This window comes from Pelecanus crispus, chromosome 12 (genome assembly GCF_030463565.1).
Source record: "Pelecanus crispus isolate bPelCri1 chromosome 12, bPelCri1.pri, whole genome shotgun sequence".
Classification (NCBI taxonomy): domain Eukaryota; kingdom Metazoa; phylum Chordata; class Aves; order Pelecaniformes; family Pelecanidae; genus Pelecanus; species Pelecanus crispus.
In genome coordinates, this window is record NC_134654.1 from 5,798,276 (window position 1) to 5,815,066 (window position 16,791).

Sequence of the window (16,791 nt, forward strand, 5' to 3'; positions counted from 1 at the left end):
GGCGCCCGGGCAGCACCGGCGGGGCCCGTCCCGGTTGCGCTGCTGCCGGGCGGTCTGCGGGGGGAGCCCGGGAGCGGGCCGGGGCTCCGGCTCCTGCGGGAGCCGCTGCGGCTCAACCCGGCCGCAGCCCGAGGGTGCCGCCGCTGCTCCCGTTCGCTGCGGCTGCGGAATCCCGGCGATTCCTGCCTCGCGCCCCTCTCCAAATCGCCTCCCGTGGGGGCCCCTCCTGGACGCTCCCTGGACGCCCTGCCCGCCGCCGCCAGCCGCCTCGGGGGCGCGGTTTATCCGCCCCGTTTTCGGTAAAACGAAGCTTTTGCCGCATCCCGAGCCTTCACCCTCCCTCCCGGCTGCCCCTGCAGCCAAACCCCTCTGGGGGAGCGCGTCGCTGCTCTCCGGGAGGCGAGGCTGCGGCGCCGGGCCGGGCCCCCCCGCTGCGGAGGGAGCGGGGCCGCGGGGCTGCTCGGCAGCCGGGGGCGGGCGGCGGCTTCGGCGCGGCCGCGTTTGCAGGGGGAAGCGGGGGGCAGGCGAAGCGCGGCCTCGCCCGCCGCTGCCCCCGGGGAGGGGAGGGGCCGGGCCGCGCCGCCGTGGCCGCGCCGCTCTCCCCGCACCGCCGGCCCCTGCGCCGGGCGGCCCGGCGCTTCCTTTTCCGCCGGGCGGGCGGGGCGGGGCGGGGGGCGGTCGCGGCGGCGCGGCTCGCCGATTGCAGGGCGGGCGCTGCCAGTCCGCCGCCTCCCCCGCGCCAGCCGCGTCCCAGCGCCGGAGCCGCACGGCCCAGCAGCGAGCGCCCAGCCCGGCCCGGCCCGGCCCCGCCAGCCGCCCCCCATGGAGGAGCAGCCCCACCACCACCACCACCACCATTACTACTACTACGGCCACCACCACCACCACCCGCAGAGCGCCTACCTGCCGCCGCCCGACGGCCGAGCCCAGCCCAAGCCGCCGCTCCGACACGAGCACAAGCACGGCGGCCCGCAGCACCAGGAGGCGCCGAAGCGGAGAGCAGGTCGGGGCGGGCGGGCCGGGGCCTGTGACCTTCGCGGGGCGGCGGCGGCGGGGCCCTCCTCCTCCTCCTCCGCCTCCTCCTCCCCCGGCCCGGCTGGAAGCTTCTCCGCCGCGCTGGGGCCGCTTCCTGTCCGCCATGTTGGGGCCGGCGCGGCTGCGGGAGCCGTGGGGCCGCCGGCACCGCCGCCGCCCGCCGGGCACGTGGGGCCGGGCCGCGCCGCCCCGCTCCCGCCCGGGCCGCGCCGAGCCGGGGGCGGCGGGGGGCGAGGCGCCGCTTAAAAACTGATGAGCGTGGAAACGCCGGGGGGGGGGTGGTGTAAAAAAAAATCAATGAGTCAGATAAGGCGGTAGGGGCCCGGCCCCGCCGGCGGGAGCGGGGAGGCGGCGCGGCCTGGCCCGGCCCGGGGGCCCTGGGCCGCCTCCTCGCCGCCCGTGGCCGGGGGGGCGCGGGGCCGGCGCTGCCCTCCGGGCCGGCCGGGAGCGGGGCCGTGGCGGCGGGGCAGCGCCGCAGAGGCGGCGGCCGGGGGCGCGGGGGGGGGGGTCCCGGAGCCCCCATCCGCCTCCTGGGGGGCTGCCCGGCTGCGGTGTCTTAAAAAAACCCCGTGTGGGGGCTTGTGTGGGTTCAAAGCAAGTGCGTGATGGCAAGAACAGCCGGAATGCCGCGTACACGGGGGTTTTTTTTTTTTTTTTCGCCTTGAAACGTTCGCGTAGATAATCGGGCGGGAGGCGGCGGGGGCCGGGCCTGCGTGCGGGGCTGGGCCGGCGGCGCCCGCAGCCGCGCTCGGTGCCCCGGCCTGCGGGAGCGGGGCAGGAGGGACCCGCTCGGGCACACGCGAAAATAAGTTACTGAGCAGAAATAAGTTGAGCAGGCATTGCCCCGTTTGCGGTGTGCCCGGGGTTCCGAGACGCACTTACTCAGACACCCCTCCCTCTCCAGCTATGAGGCGATTCCCGAGGTTGCCAAATACTCTTCACCTGTTCGTTTTGACATCCTTTCCCCCCCCCCCATCCTTCCCCTAAATTTTGGTTGCCGCACCTCTGTGCCAAGGCCGGAGCCAGCTGTGCCAAATGTTGATTGGGAGAAAACTCAGGCGGCTGAGTTGTGAATACTTGAAAATTGGAACTAGAAACTGCTGACACACTGACTTGCTGAAATGGATTTTGTTCTTCATTTTATTCTTTCGCTCCTCATCTGCAATGGTCTTATGACCGCTCTTATTGTTTTGTTTCATTAACGAGGGGTGTCAGAAGTCTTGAGTCATGCAAGGTCAGCTATAACACGTTGCGCTTGAGAAGGCTTCCTCTGCACGTTATTCTGAAATATGTAATTTTTAGTCCGTGACTCGGCTGAGAATCCCATCCGATCAGTTTTCTCTGGGATGAAGTATTTACGGTTAATATTCTTAACAGCGTATTTGAAAGTTATAGTGGAAGTTGCGGTGGTTACAGATACTTGCGTGTAGTAAAATCCTTTTTGATCCCCCTCGGCAAACTCAGTTGTGGAATTTCTGTAAAGATTCCTACAAGGATTCTTGTGTTCCCGACTTGCACAGAACTTGAGCAGTTACATCTGCCAGACATCTGAGGCTCCAGGATGCGAGGGTAACAATGATTTTTAGTATAGCAGTTAATTTCAACAACATCGGCAACAACAAAAACATTCTTTTCCAAGCTGGAGTTTTGCCTGCTCTCATCCTTGGGGGACTCCGTGCGCTGTGCTGACCTCGCACCGCCGCGGCTGCAGATGAAGCCTTAGGTGGGTCGGTTGTTGCGGGAGATGTAAGGCTTTCCAGCCTCGGGAAGGCGGACGGGTGAGTCAGAGGAGTGAGGATAGCGCTCTTCCCGGAGGAGCGGGTGCAGTAGGAGGGAGTCCCTGAGTCCCTCTGCTCCGTCCACAGCTGGAGTGAATTTGCTGAGCTGGGTGCATCGTGTTCTTCCCGTCTCTCGATGGGGCTTCGAGGCTTCTCTTGGGGCATTATAGCCGGGGGTCCTCGAAAGCAATAGGTCTCTGGCTAGAGATTTTTTTTTTTTTTTTTTTTTTAAAAAAGTGAGAAAGATGAGGTGGTTCAGTCTGGACTATCCCTGGGCTTCCAGCTTCACTTGAATTGCACTTGAATCGCGCTCTCAAAACTCACTTCAGAACCGTAAGGCCTAGAAATGAACTTGAGAAGCAAAAAGGAGAGCTGAGCGTACAGCAGAATCTCAGGGTGTGATGAATTGGAGGCTTCAGCAAGCACTCTACTGCTCGGGTCTCAAGCTCGTACTGGGTCTCCCAGGGACTCTGAAATACTGACGCTTCTCAGCGGGCAGGAGGCCAGTTGCCAGTGGTGGTGGAAGCGTGCTTGCAGGGATGCATTTCTTCACGGTTTTATCACCTTTCCAAAGCTAAAGAGCACGTGTAAGGACGTGTTGGTTGCTATTTTGAAATTTAGCGAGGAGATGCAACTTCCAACTGGACTTGCACGTGTCCTTTGGAAAATGGCTTTTTTTCTTTTTTTCCCTTCTTTTTTTTCCCCTTTACTAGAGATGGTGTTTGGGAGGAGGGTGGGAAGGAAGGCTGCTGGTGTTGCAGGTCTGGGAGCTGATGGAGGTGATAGGAGTTGGCCCTTGTTTACAGTATGGATTCTGAACTTCAACAAATCTTATACCGAAGGCAGCAGATCCCTCTGTCTTGAAGCATCCTGGGAATTATTTTTTTCCTCTGTGTGACCTGGAAATAGTAGCTGATGAAATAGCTCTCCGGCTTGCCAGTGATCTTTAGTACAGTATATTTTCCTTACATAGTATCTGTATATACTTTTGCTTTGTTTTGTTATCTGTACATCACCCTGTTGTATGTGCGAGTCGGTAGCTGCTGGTGCTTTCTGCTTAACCCTTCTTGCCGTGGCTTCCAGCAAATAAGCATGCGCTTTTGTATGTCAGAGAGTAGATGTTTTCCCATTTTTTAAAATGTCTGCTTGAGGAAACTGGATATGTTTGGGGCTGATTACGTCTTTCTGCAATCAGAAGTTTAACATTTCACATTCTAATTCTTGCCTTTTGTTGTTTTTGGCTTTCTTCTAGGCTACGGAGAGCTAAATGGTAACGCAGGAGAAAGAGAAGTGTCATTGAAGGGCCTGTGCTCTGATGAAACCACCACCCCAGGATCCAGGGTACCCAATGGCAGCCAGCAGCTCGTAGACACTAACGTGACCCCAAAACAGACTGTGAAGGCCAGTGCTTTGGGGAAAGCTGGAATCAAAACCAAGAACTTCATTCAGAAAAATAGCATGGACAAAAAGAATGAGAAGTCCTATGAAAATAAACTTAGAGAAAGCCAGTCCTCAGACAAGCCAGAGGGAGTGTCTGTTCCAAACGGTGTGGTAACCAATAATTCTAGCTATATCACGAATGGCTACGTAGGCAAAGGGGCCGATAACGATGGTAGCGGCTCCGAGAGTGGATATACTACGCCTAAAAAACGGAAAGGCAGGCGCAACAGTGCCAAGGGTTGTGAGAACTTGAATCTAGTACAGGACAAAATAATGCAACAGGAGGTCAGTGCACCAACCTTAAAACAGGAACTTGAGAGTTTCAAGCCTGATTATAGTGAACAAAAGGGGAACAGAGTTGAAAATACTAAGCCTGTGTGGAAATATGAGACTGGGGCTGGTGGAGCGGGCCGGGGAAAGCCTGGGCTTGGGGATGTACAGCGAAAAAACTCTGATGCCAAACCTGGAATTAGCAGCAAGAAGTTTGATGACCGGCCCAAAGGGAAGCACGCGTCGTCGGCTACGTCTAAAGAGGACTCATGGACCTTATTTAAACCACCCCCAGTTTTTCCAGTGGACAATAGCAGTGCTAAAATTGTTCCCAAAATAAGTTATGCAAGTAAAGTTAAAGAAAACCTCAACAAAGCAGCTCAAACCCCATCCACGTCGTCTTCGTCATCTTCGTCATCTGCCGGGGAAACTCAGGCCCAAACATCGAGTCGACTGTCCCAAGTCCCCATGTCTGCTATGAAATCTGTTACTTCTGCTAGCTTCTCGAATGGGCCAATTCTGGCGGGGACTGATGGAAGTGTGTATTCTCCAGGGACCCAGCCACTGCTCTCAACTGCTGCTAGTACTGTACCATCAACCTCCTCCGAGTCAGTACCCCAGGACACGAGTACAACTTCGACAGCTCTCGAACAAAAGAAATCTAGCCTTTTTATCTACCCTTCAAATATGCAAACTGTGCTTCTGGGTACAGCGCAAGTCGATTTCCCATCGCAGACGAATCAGCAGAACCTGGGAGATATCTTCCAGAATCAGTGGGGCTTGTCTTTCATAAACGAGCCCAGCGCTGGACCCGAAACTGTTGTGGGGAAATCTGCGGATAATCAGTTAATGGAAGTGACATTTCAAGGGGAATATCCTGCCACTTTGGTTTCACAGTGTGCTGAAATCATTCCCTCAGGAACTGAACAACCTGTGTTTCCTAAGGCTTATGAGCTGGATAAACGGACTAGCCCTCAAATTCTTAGTGCTATTCTTAAGCCTGGGACTGCTGTTGAGGGTGGTGTCTTAGCTTTGGAGTCGCATCACACAGGTGACCTACAAAAGGCAGACACCGGTAGCCAAGGTGCTTTAGTGTTTCTTTCGAAAGACTATGAAATAGAGAATCCTCTGGCCTCTCCTACGAACAATTTGCTAGCCTCCGCCAAAGAACAGAGGTACCAGAGAGGCCTAGAAAGGAAAGATAGCTGGGGTTCTTTTGACCTGAGGGCTGCTATTATATATCACACTAAAGGTAATGGCTTAACTTGCTGCCTAAGGGCATTCTCTTTCTTTTTTTTTTTTTTTTTTTTTAATTATTTTTTTTAAGTGCAATATTCTAACGTGATCTATTCCTTACAGCAATTCTGATTGTTTTGAAAATGAGCTTTTTGCTTTTCTGTCTCTAATGACAATAATGGTTTGGGAAAGTTATTCAAACGGTTGTTTAATTAATGTTAAGAGGTATTTGTTTCCCCATTCCTACGGACAAGCGCTAAGTGTTGTTCATAGGGATAATAGTTAGCTAGTGTGTTTTACATTTTCATTCCTATGGAAGGAGCAGGTCCTCCTAAGCTTCTTGGCACTGGAAGGAGTTAAATGTGTAGGTTTGCCTGCTCTGTTCCAGCTTTACCAGGTGATACTCTGTCACCGAAAAGGCTTCATAGTCTCTGGTCACACCTCTGCCGCCAAAGTGTTGCAGCTTCTCCCCTGGGCACATCAGGCCATGAAATTGTGGGTTTGAAGGAAGAAAAAAAGTATTCCTACAGCTTTTCATGGTGCACTTATTTTATGTTTTTAAGCGAACCCCACACATGCGCTTTTTTCCCCCTGCCCTTCTTGAGTATTGTGGCAACAGAACAACAAATCTCTGCTTATCAACTCTTCTGTAAGCTGCAGATTGAATTCTCTTGTTGTCTTTGTAGGCCAAATCTTTCAGATTATTTTATTGCTTTCATGGAGTCCTTTGTAGTCCAACTCCTTTTTTTTTTCCTGGGTTTTTTTTTTTTTTTTTTGAGACTGAGATGACTCAAACATGATACAGACGCTTTAAACTGGGAACGAAGAGAGGGAAGCCTGTGGGATGGCTTGCTTTCTGCTTTAGCCTCAGCCCCAGAAGCTGTGAGGTCTTGTGGCGATTCTTGGCTTTTGGTCCTGGCTCAGTGTTAGCAGGAGCCTGGCTGTGTGTTCCCTTTTGCCACGGTGTTACTTATCTATTCCTGACAAACTCGGGGGCAGTTCCTTTTTTATTCGTGCTTCCCCCCCTCCCCCCCATCCCCCTACCCGAAGGGAAAAAGGTGATCATCCATTTTTTTGCTAACTGTTCCGCATACCTATGTGGATAATGTCTCGCTCCCCTCTGCAGAGGGGCTGGTATTTGGATGGCATTGGCAAATTTGCTGTGTTTTGATCCACTGCAAAGTTCTTAAATTACCTGTTCGCAAACTCTTTGTATAGCATACAGAAACTTAGATGGCTTCCTTTAGTAATAGTAAGCCCAGTCATTTGAAAATAATAACTCCAAATATTCTTTCCAGGTCACAACACTCTCAGGATGTTATCATTTTAAGCTCTAGTATTCTTGAGAACAGCATTCATCGATTGATTTTATCTGGGTCTTCGTCCTCTACCTGCTGCTCTATCTATTCCAGTATTAAAGCAAGCTTTCAGTTCTCATTTCTTGTGGCTGCCTGCAGCCTAAATCCCAGTTTCTCATCAGAAAATGGGGGTACCAGAAAGCATTGCATGGTGTAGAAGGGAAGTCCTAGGCAATCCGCCTCTTAACAGTTTGCAAATTTTTTCTAACACTTAAGTTTCTCTCTCTTTGGTTTGGTCAGCCTGAACTTGCTTGTAGAAAAGCAACTTTGTACAGCCGCGGCAAGATCCATCAGCTCACCCTTTCTCACTAGCTGTGTGAAAGACAGACCCCAGTAAAACAATAGCAACAACAGGAAAATAAAGAACACTCCCTTCCCATGTCCTCTTAAGGAGGTGTTAACTTCAAAGTCTGGCTGTTTAGTCCTTCTAAACACAGGAGTTAATTACATTCAACGGCAAGAATGGACACCTAAAGCACTCGATAAAATACTCTTTTCTGCTCTTTTTCTATGCTTCTGCATGTGAATGCTCTTGCTTTGAGCATCCAGACCAAGCACCCTCGTGATGCCCTGGGGAAACGGGTTCCTGCCCCACCACTCTTCTGTGCCGATTTAATTTTCAAGCTGTGTTTGTGCTCGCTTCAAGGTGTTAGCTTAGGTGTGAAAGGTGATGGATGTTTCTAGTAAGTGCTGTCGTTAATGCAGTGATAGGGGTGCTCCAAACAGCTTGAGCTTGTCTTTCTCCTATTTAGTCTTCAGGTGTTATTGCTGGTTTATAAAGCAGGAGATCAGCCCAGGTCTTGGTACATCTTCTGTGATGACCGTAGGTGGTGTGTTTCTGGGTGTGCTTAAGTCCATTGGGGTGAGTTGGGTTAAGGTGTTTTGGGCGTAACGGTGCCTTCCTCTGCCCCGTGCAGGTGGCAATCGATGTCCCCTCTTCCTGGCCATGATCCTGCAGCCAGAGCCCTGCGGGTGAGCTCCTGTGGCCTGGCGCGCTGCAAAACATCTAGAAGACAGAACTGCCAGGGCACGTTTGCAGGAGAGCAGCGCAGTGGTTAATTCCCACACCATTCTCTCCGTTTATCTTGGGCTGTTTTCCCGAGGTCCTACTCCTAGCCAACCAGTTCCTCTGCAATAGGAAAGGAACAATTTAACTCGCTTATTTTTCACAAGCTGCCTTCCCCTCCTCCCCGCTCGGGAGAATGTGCGGGTTTGTCTGGGCCAGTGTTAGGGTGTCCCGGGCAGCTGGATCCTCAGATTGTTTGATTTTGATTTCCAGAGGAGGGTGAACTTCTCCCTTTTCAGATTGATCTGTTTGCTTTTGAGCAAAGTCTCAATAGTTTGATCTTCAGATCTGCCCTGCCTCAGGGGTTATGGACACAAAGAGAAATGATTGCAGGGCAAGGACAGGGGTGAGCGTGGAGCACTGGTGGGGTCCCTGCCCCGAGCTCCTCCATGTGCGGTAGTTCAGTGCAAGCTAGCTGTGGTGTAAGGATGAAGCTCTGGGTGTTGCAGTGAGGAATGGGCTCTAGCATGAGCGGCTGCAGTGCTTCGACCCATCTTTCGCAAGCTTGCACCCTTGTTTGCACTGTTTATGTCTGTACCTGTGATCAGGTTATGTGGATCCTCATCTTGGACTGTAAATAGGCTATGGGAAAGCCTCCAGCTTGCTCGGTAGCTTTGTTCCAGCAAACCAGGCTTTCCTGTGCACGGTTTGCCCAGTGACTGCAAGGGGCATTAGAGATTGTAATTGCTTCACAGCTTCCCTGGGAAAGGATGGATGGAGGAGGTAACGCACAGGGTGGGCTGGCTCTGGTACAGGAATCCTGTTTAAGCCACCGCAGCACTGTGCATGCTGGGGTGCAAGGCTGTGCTGGGGTGCAAGGCTGGGTGGCTGCAGAGCGGAGCAAGGCTCTGGTCGAGGAAGCTGTGCTCGTTTGCATGTGCCCAGATTGCTTTTTCCCCAGAAGTCAGGGCACTAGGAAGATGCTGGCAAGACTGCTGATGCGCCCTCCTGTTCTTCTTCTAGATGTTCTTCTTGCTGGTTTGGTGTTTTGGGGTTTTTCCCCCCCTCTTTTTAAAGGGTAGAAAGACTCCCTTGATCATCCGATCTGCTTGACTGTAAAACGCAATCTTTCGACATGGCTGCCTTCGTTGACAGCGCGTGCCGCTCGGTGTTTGTGGCAATGCCTTGACACACAGGTGACACACCTGATTTAGCAAGGTAGATCTGATTTAGTTGAGCGCTGGTGGGCCTACTGTTTATGCGGTTGGAGACAGGGATGGTAGCTTAGTATGGGAGACTGGAAGGACCAGGAGGGAGTGATGCTCTCACTTAGGGACGTTGTCCCTATCTAGGTTAGAACTGAACCTCTGCCTCGGTGTGGCATTGCCAAAATCCTCATCTCTTTTTGAGGTAAAACTGGTCCTCGCAGATTTTGTGGTCCTTCAAAAGAGGAGGCTGGGTGTATCTCAGCTTTACATCTACTGAAATCAGTATCTTCTTACTGCTTTAGTCCTCCTTTTAAAGACAGATGGATGAAACGTTTCATATTGGAATAATTGTCAACGCTTTGCAGAATTTTGTCGTGTTTGGGCAGTTGCAGTCTTCTGGGCCAGGCTGTCTGTCACTAACACCAGGCTCTGTGTGGCAAACTCTGTGGTGGGAAGCTCAGTGCTTTGCTTGTCCTTAGCTAAAAAGCAAATAATCGAGATCTCCAGCTCGGGTGCACAGTAGCAAAGACCACGTAGGTGGAGGAGAGGAAACTGCAGTGTTTCCCTCTTCTGGCTGCCCCTAAATTTCTGCCTGTGCTGCTGCTTTGTTCCTTCTTGGCATCTCGGTTGCGCCAGCATCTCTGCTCGCGTGAAGAAGCAGAAGAGCAGCATGGAAAATAGAGCAAGGCGGCGTGGGCCAGCCAGGAGTGGCATTCGCCGGAATGGTGAACTGGGTCAGAAGAAATAGCAGAGCTGTGAATTCAGCAATTTTCATCCTGTATATCAGGAGAGGGGAAAAAAAAAAAAAAAAAAAGGCTTGGTTTCCCATCCCCCTTGGTGGGTAGGGGTTAGATCTCAGTCTGTTGCTCATGGTCTTGTGGGGCAGAAGCTGATTTAATTCTCCTTCAAGTCTCTGCTTTTTTTCCAGTTGTCAGGATGAGCGCAGTGTATTTGGTACAGTGATGAGTCTCCACAGCACTGAATTTTTAGTCTTTGCTTTATTTCTGGGGCACTCCCCTAACTTAATCGTTATGTCTTGTAGATAGAAACAGGAAAATCAGACAAGGATGGTCCCTCTTTGTTATGGTGGTTTATTTGGGTTTTTTTTTTTTTTAGCGCTTCATTTTAGGGACAATTGTCAGTTTATATGTTAGAGTTATAAGAACAAAGAACTGGTACAGTGGTGTTGTGCAGACACTCCTGTTTGCAGGGGCAGCCTCTCTAGCAAGGAAAAGGTGTGTAAAAGTGCCTGTCTTAACAAGTTATCACAGAAGGACTTCTTTCCCCTCCAAGGTTATGTACCAGTCCTGCTATAAAGTTTATTGACCTATGAGGAATCTCACCGCAATTCACCAGAGTGTGCCTTAGTCTGTTCCTGACATCAAAGCCTTGCTCCACCGGCCCTTTGTTTCGGTGATAGTCCCAAGAAAAAGTGGTTCCTCTCCCTGGAGCTCGTTAGGTGGATGTGGCTGGGGCTGTCGGCAATCCCTCAGCAAACTGTGAGCCAGAAGGCTGTGGAGAGGTCGGCTAATTATAAAAAAATCCTGGAAAACGTGAGGTTGGAAGGGGCACGGGAGGTGACCTAGTTCTGCCCCTGGCTCGGAGCAGAGCTGGCTTTGATGCTGGGTTGTTGCAAGAGTTTGATGGCATTTTCTCCAAGCTGGGTTTGAGTCCGCTGAGAAGGAAGTGTGCCGCTTCCCCGGCCACGTGTCCTCTTTTGGAAATGGTGGCCCCTGTCTGTCGGTCAGGTCTTGACCACCTCCGCTTTGCAAAGCGGCAGTACTAGGTTTTGGGTCAGTATCCGAGAGGCGGACTCAGACTCTTGGTGAGGATACCGCTTTTCCCATGCAGGGGTGAGCGGTTGTAAGAGTCCTGACTTGAACTCTCCCTGGAAGCTTTATCCAGGGAAAGCAGGCTTAAGAAAAGAGCTCCTTGAGCCCAAGGAAGGAGGGCTGAAAGCAGGCTTGGGGCCTCTTACAATACCAGCTCATGGGGACTGCCTTTTCTTCCACCCTGCATCCCTGTGCTTACTGCTCTGGTTAGCTGGAGCCAGGCGTTGTGCAGCGGTGGCTCTGCCGAGCTGCCCGTCCACCGAGTGGGTCCCTGAGGTCTGTCCAGCCACTGCTGCCGTGGTCATGGCACTTGTCACGGCACCTTGGAACGGTCGTAGGTGACGACAGCCTGTAACCGATCCAGAACTGGGAGGAAAACTCACTCTAATGTATTCCCAAGTAAAGCAGAATAAAGAATTCCATCTTAAGATTGAAGGAAAACCCTTTTTTTTCCTAGTTTTGTGTTGCAGTTAGCCCAAGACTTTGTTTTTTTTTCCCCTCTGAAGTTGTTTCAGTTGATATATGTGCTTAACCTGTGCTATCCTGTATCCAAGGCTGCCGGCCAGGTGGAGGGGAGAACCTTGATCTTGCTCTTCTGATGGCAGGCGATACTCAGTAACAGTCGATATCGCATCCCGTTTGCCAATGGTCTTTGGTTTTGTGGCTTTGTCAGGCTGAGCATCTGCCAGCCAATGTGTCCGGGTGTTTGGGATTTACAGGACACTTTAAGCCACCCTCTCTTTCTGAAGGAGGAGAAGGAAGATTGAAGTCTGAAAAGGTTGAGGAGTTTGGGTGTTGGTTTGTTAGGGTTTTTTTAAAATACAGTTTTGACAACTTAAAAGTTTTTTGGTGTGTTTTTGATAGTATCTTACTGTCTATCTTGTTGTCAGGCTCATCTTGGTACAAGCAGTTCACATTCTTGTGTCCAGTGAAGTTAGGACCAAATGGAAGTGCAAAAGAAAGCATGGCATGGTGTTTTGCATGGAGATAACAGCAGCAGGCAGCGCTTCAGTCTCTGCCTTGTGTTTGATGCTCAAACGTTGCTCTAATGTGGAGGAACCAACAACTTGAGAACAGTCTTCTGTCCCCTGCCTTCGGGCAAAGCTGTTAAAATAGGTGATGTTCTTTAGCTATTAGGAAATGGTGCATCTGACGTCCCTGAATGGAAAATAGCTCTGCTGGAGGTAATTCTAGTAGCTGGTTATTTACTTCTGGGGAATCTACATCTGGCGGATGAGGGAGGTAGTCCCTTGCTAGGTTGCTGAGATCCCTGGGGGTGTTAGAGGCTGGTTACTATTCCCAAAGTACTTGGGGTTCCCCTAAAGAAAGTGCAAAGTATTGCTTTTATCGTGATGCAAAAATAACAGGCCTCGTAAAAAAATTTTGTCAGGGCCTTCCTTACAAAAGACTTAATTGTGCAGAGAGGGCTGGCAATATTTATTTGCATGCAATTTCCTGCCCCGGGGAGCTTGAGATTGTAGCAGACAAAGGACAGATGAAGGGTTGGAGAAGGGACGCAAACATGCAAGCGATTGATCGAGGTGACACTTGGCACACATCGTGCTGAGGCCATGAGTTTTGTAGGGTTTTTTCTCCTTCCTTTCCCATGCCACTTGGCTTGCTTACTGCCTCGTTTTGTGCTTTAATGCACATACCGTGTACCTTAATAATCCATTGCCGTTCTCTGTTCTTAGCCCCTGTCAAGGTCCTGCCACCCTCCTTTCTGGCAGAAGGGAGACTTGAAAGATTGTTCTTGCAGGTTGTGTTCCTCCTTTTCTATAATTTTGTCTCTTAAACTTGGGCGCAGGGTACAGTTAGTGTCTTTCTAAATATTCCAGCTCACAAAATTCGGACTTGGTAGCGGCTAAATGTAGTTATTTTGAATAGGTCTCTGAAGATGTGACTTAGTTTTGGCAATATTATAAAGGGAAGAGCCCTCTGTTTCCTAATGTGAATGAAAAGAGCATTTAACTTTGCTGTTATTCCTTAGGTAAACAAAAGCATGTGCTCTTTCAGCACGAATCGGGGAGGGTTGGTTTGTCTTTAGCTCACAAGTGCGTTGTAGAGGTAAATTGGGGAAGGAGCTGCAAGCCAAGCAGGCAGCCGGGTGTCTGGAGCATCGCACCTTGTTCTCGGATGATACGTTGGCAGCAGTTTTGCAGTGGTGTTAGCAGAGTAATCTTTGCATGGTGTGCTTCAGCAGATGCATGCTGTGAACCATGAGAAACTCGCTTTGTCCAGCGGTTCCGATTTCGCACACGCTAAGCGTCAACTCGTAAAAATCATCTCTCCAGGCTACTTGTTGAGGCTGTAATGTGTGAAGCAGTGGTGGAGTCAAGAGTAGGAAAAGCCTGAAGTTGGATTGTGATTTGTAGGAGCGGAGAATGGCGATGACATTTCTGATGCTCAGTTTGGCCGTTTGACCCTTAAGACCACATTGCAGCCATCTCTCTGCCTTTTATTGCTGGGTCATTCACGTCAAATTCGTGCAATCCTGTGGGCTGGGTTGGGGCTGCGCTGCTGGGCTGGATGGGGTTGGCTTTGTGTGAAAACCTCAGCACAACTGCAGCGGTGTCATGCCACGCTTGGAAAATTACAGCATGTTTGGAGTTTCTAATGGCAGCATAAATCTGCATAATAACAATGGTCTTCTCCTTTTGCCTCCACAGAAATGGAATCGGTTTTGAATTTGCAGAAGCAAGGTAAGGATATTGGAAGGAATAAATAAAGCAAATTGCTCTGTCTGTTGGGATGGGTGTTGAGAGCGGGTTGTCTCGGTGTCTGGAGATGCCCAAGTTTGGTTCTTCAGCGCTTGCTGTTTGTAGTCTTAAGTTTATCTGTGTTTTGGATGCTAAAAGTTGGGACAGTAAGCTTTACCATAACGGTGGGGTGTTCAGAGAGAAGCAGAGCCTCTGAAAGAGAAATAAAACCAGTGTCAAATTAGATCTAGTGAGTCTTCCCTATATGTGTACAATAATCACTTTCTCTTTCTGGTGTTGGGTGTCACACCCAAGAATAAGTTTTAAATTCGGGTGTATCCCCACACTTCACCTGTCAAGATGTTCTCTGTCAGCTTGTGGGAAAAGCAGTAGGTGGAGACTCTTGTGCTTCTTGCAGTATTGCTGCCCAGGGGTGTAACGTGGGGAAAACTTAGGATTTTGCTTTCTTTCCAGATCCCAAAAGGATAATCACTTACGATGAAGCCATGGATCGCCCGGATCAATGAAGGTAGCAAGACGAGACTGCCTGTTATAACCTTTCTGCAGCATTTGTGCTGTTCGTGGGGGACAAAAGGCTATTATGCTCCTTCTAAATCTTCAGTGCAGCAGAGGAACCATAACTAGAATCACAGGATAATATATACAAATATATATATAGTTATTTAAAAATGGCAACTGAAAGTAATTAGACTTCTTAAGGAATCTGAAAATTTATTTCAACGAGACTACACACGTGATTATTTAATCTCCGGTACTGAATAGATTTTTTTCGTTTTTTTGTTTTGTTTTTGTTTAAAGAGTGAATGCAAGTGATTAATGAATACAGACTCAATTTACAAGCCCGGTTCTAAAGTTTCTGCTGTCGTCTACATGGGCAACAGCAACCCACTGGAGAGGCATTTCCACTTGACAAGGTTTCTGTTTCTTGTTCTGTGACTGTAGTGACACACTAATCACAGGGAAATCAGGATGATTCACCATCCTTCATCTCCCCTTTCCCTTCCACCTCCCCTATTTGTTTTTTTGGTTTTTTTTTTTTCTGTTTTGTTTTCCATTGAATGCTGGAGAAACGCCTTGAAGTTTGCAGAGTTTCTTTTTTTTTTTCCAGAGAATTATAATCCGCATGTTTTGCCAGGAGTAAAGCAGCCAATCCTATGCTGGGGATATTGTCTTAAAGCATCATTCTTCTGGGGGAAAGATGGTAATACTGCAGTTCTAGGATGCATGGTGAAGTCACACAGTTGACCTGGCTCCGATTACACGTTGGACTATTGCAACTGAAGAGTTCTTTCATTTTAAAAGACAACATGCAAAAATAAGCAATCTGTTTAGGCATTTAACATGGAAAAAAAAAAAAACCCAACAAAAAAACCCCACTGTTCCCATAGTTTAATGCCATGGTATTACTGGGAGCAAAAAAAAAAAAAAAAAAAAATCTTCTGCTTTCAACTGTAGGTGCTTCATATTTGCTCTGTCTGTCTCCTAACACTAAATGTGCTGGATTTTTTTCCCTTTTTCATTGGAAAACTGAAGAGGAATTGAGTTCTGCTAACTTTCGCCCTCCTTGAATTATTTTTTTTTCTCTTTAAAAAAATTCAAAGGAAAAAAAAAGGAAAAAAGAAAAAGGAAAAAAAAAAAAAGGGAATTTGAATCCTTTTCAATTTGTCCATAGAATGCCAATGGCTGGGCTTCCCGCACCTGCCCGTTGGAAATGCTCTTTTATATTTTAATGCAGTCTGTGTATTTCTGGGCTCTGCTTCTAATTATCTCTTAATAAAAGTATATTTTATTACAAAAATGGAGGACTTAGGAATGAAAAAAATAATTTAAAAATTATTAAAAAAAAAAAAAAATCCCAAGGAAAGGAAAGCTTCCTAGCAGTGGTAGAGAACGCTGAGCAGACTGCAGGCTCCAGCTGTGTAACCCGCTCTGTCCCATTGCAGCTTGTGTAGTGCGTCCAAATCATCTTGGGGTTGGGTAGTTTTTCTGGGTGTTTTTTTTTTTTTTTTTTTAAAAGGTGGAAAGTTCACAGGGTCCAGTGTGAGAGCAAGCAGTGAATGAAGCAAAAACGGGTTTTCTGACCCGCCCGAGCTCCACAGGTACCCAGCGCTCACCGTGGGTGTTTGTGGCTGAATTCTGGCTAATAGATGTCCGGGCATCAAGGTCAGCAGCAGTTGGTGTCTCCTAAAATTGGACTGGACCCTATGGGGCATTACAGGAAGCAGATAAGCCCAAAACTTTTGCCTACCCCTTGTGCTTAGATTTATCATCTTTTTTCTTTTTTCTTTTTTCTTTTTTTTTTTTTTTGGTTAACTAGGAGTATGTAGCATGCGGTTTTTTAATTGTTTTTATTCTTTTAATAAGATTGTTCCTGAATGTGACGCTTAGGTTCATGGTGGGACAATGAAACTTAGTTCTGTACCTTTTGTAAGATTGCTAGCTTTCTGCCACGCTTAGTCTTAAAAGTTTGACTATGGATTGCCTACTCCATTTTATGTATAAAATACTATATAGTATAATACTGTAGTGTAATACTATATAGTAATCATGTATTGTATCAGTCCAGGTTCAGAAATGTGTGGTTGGCCAGTCGCAAATAGTTCTGTTTCACCTATAAACTGTACCACCTTTACAGGTGTGTGTAACTTTCAGATGTATAACGTGTTTACAGATGTGCCCGACATCTAGTCCTCCGACGTTCCTATTTTTAATTCTGTTGAGTCTCCCAACTGCTTGCCAAAAGTCGGAATCGCTTCTGGCTCCGCTGCAGAAGAGCTGGGGCATTCCTGAGCTTTAAAGTGTTGAACAAACTGGACGGTGGGACTGGGAAGATTAAGGTGGAAGAAATGTTTTTTTGTTTTGTTTTTCTTTTTATTATTTTCAAAAAGTTGAAGGCTAATAGCAAAGT

General features: G+C 49.0%; 1 protein-coding gene across 3 annotated transcripts; it reads left to right on the forward strand.

Moving 5' to 3' along the window:
- The first annotated feature begins 822 nt into the window (after positions 1-822).
- Positions 823-15,311, forward strand: NUFIP2 (nuclear FMR1 interacting protein 2). Of its 3 annotated transcripts, none has more exons than XM_075719437.1 (5): positions 823-1,003; positions 4,066-5,775; positions 13,833-13,865; positions 14,337-14,391; positions 14,992-15,311. In XM_075719437.1, the coding sequence occupies exons 1-4, from the start codon at positions 823-825 to the stop codon at positions 14,387-14,389; spliced, it is 1,977 nt and encodes a 658-aa protein (XP_075575552.1). In that variant the 3' UTR covers positions 14,390-14,391; positions 14,992-15,311. The 3 variants fall into 3 exon arrangements, with proteins under 3 accessions (XP_075575552.1, XP_075575553.1, XP_075575551.1); XM_075719438.1 differs by lacking the exon at positions 14,992-15,311 and adding an exon at positions 14,682-14,702; XM_075719436.1 differs by having other exon boundaries at positions 14,337-15,311.
- The last annotated feature ends 1,480 nt before the right edge of the window (positions 15,312-16,791 follow it).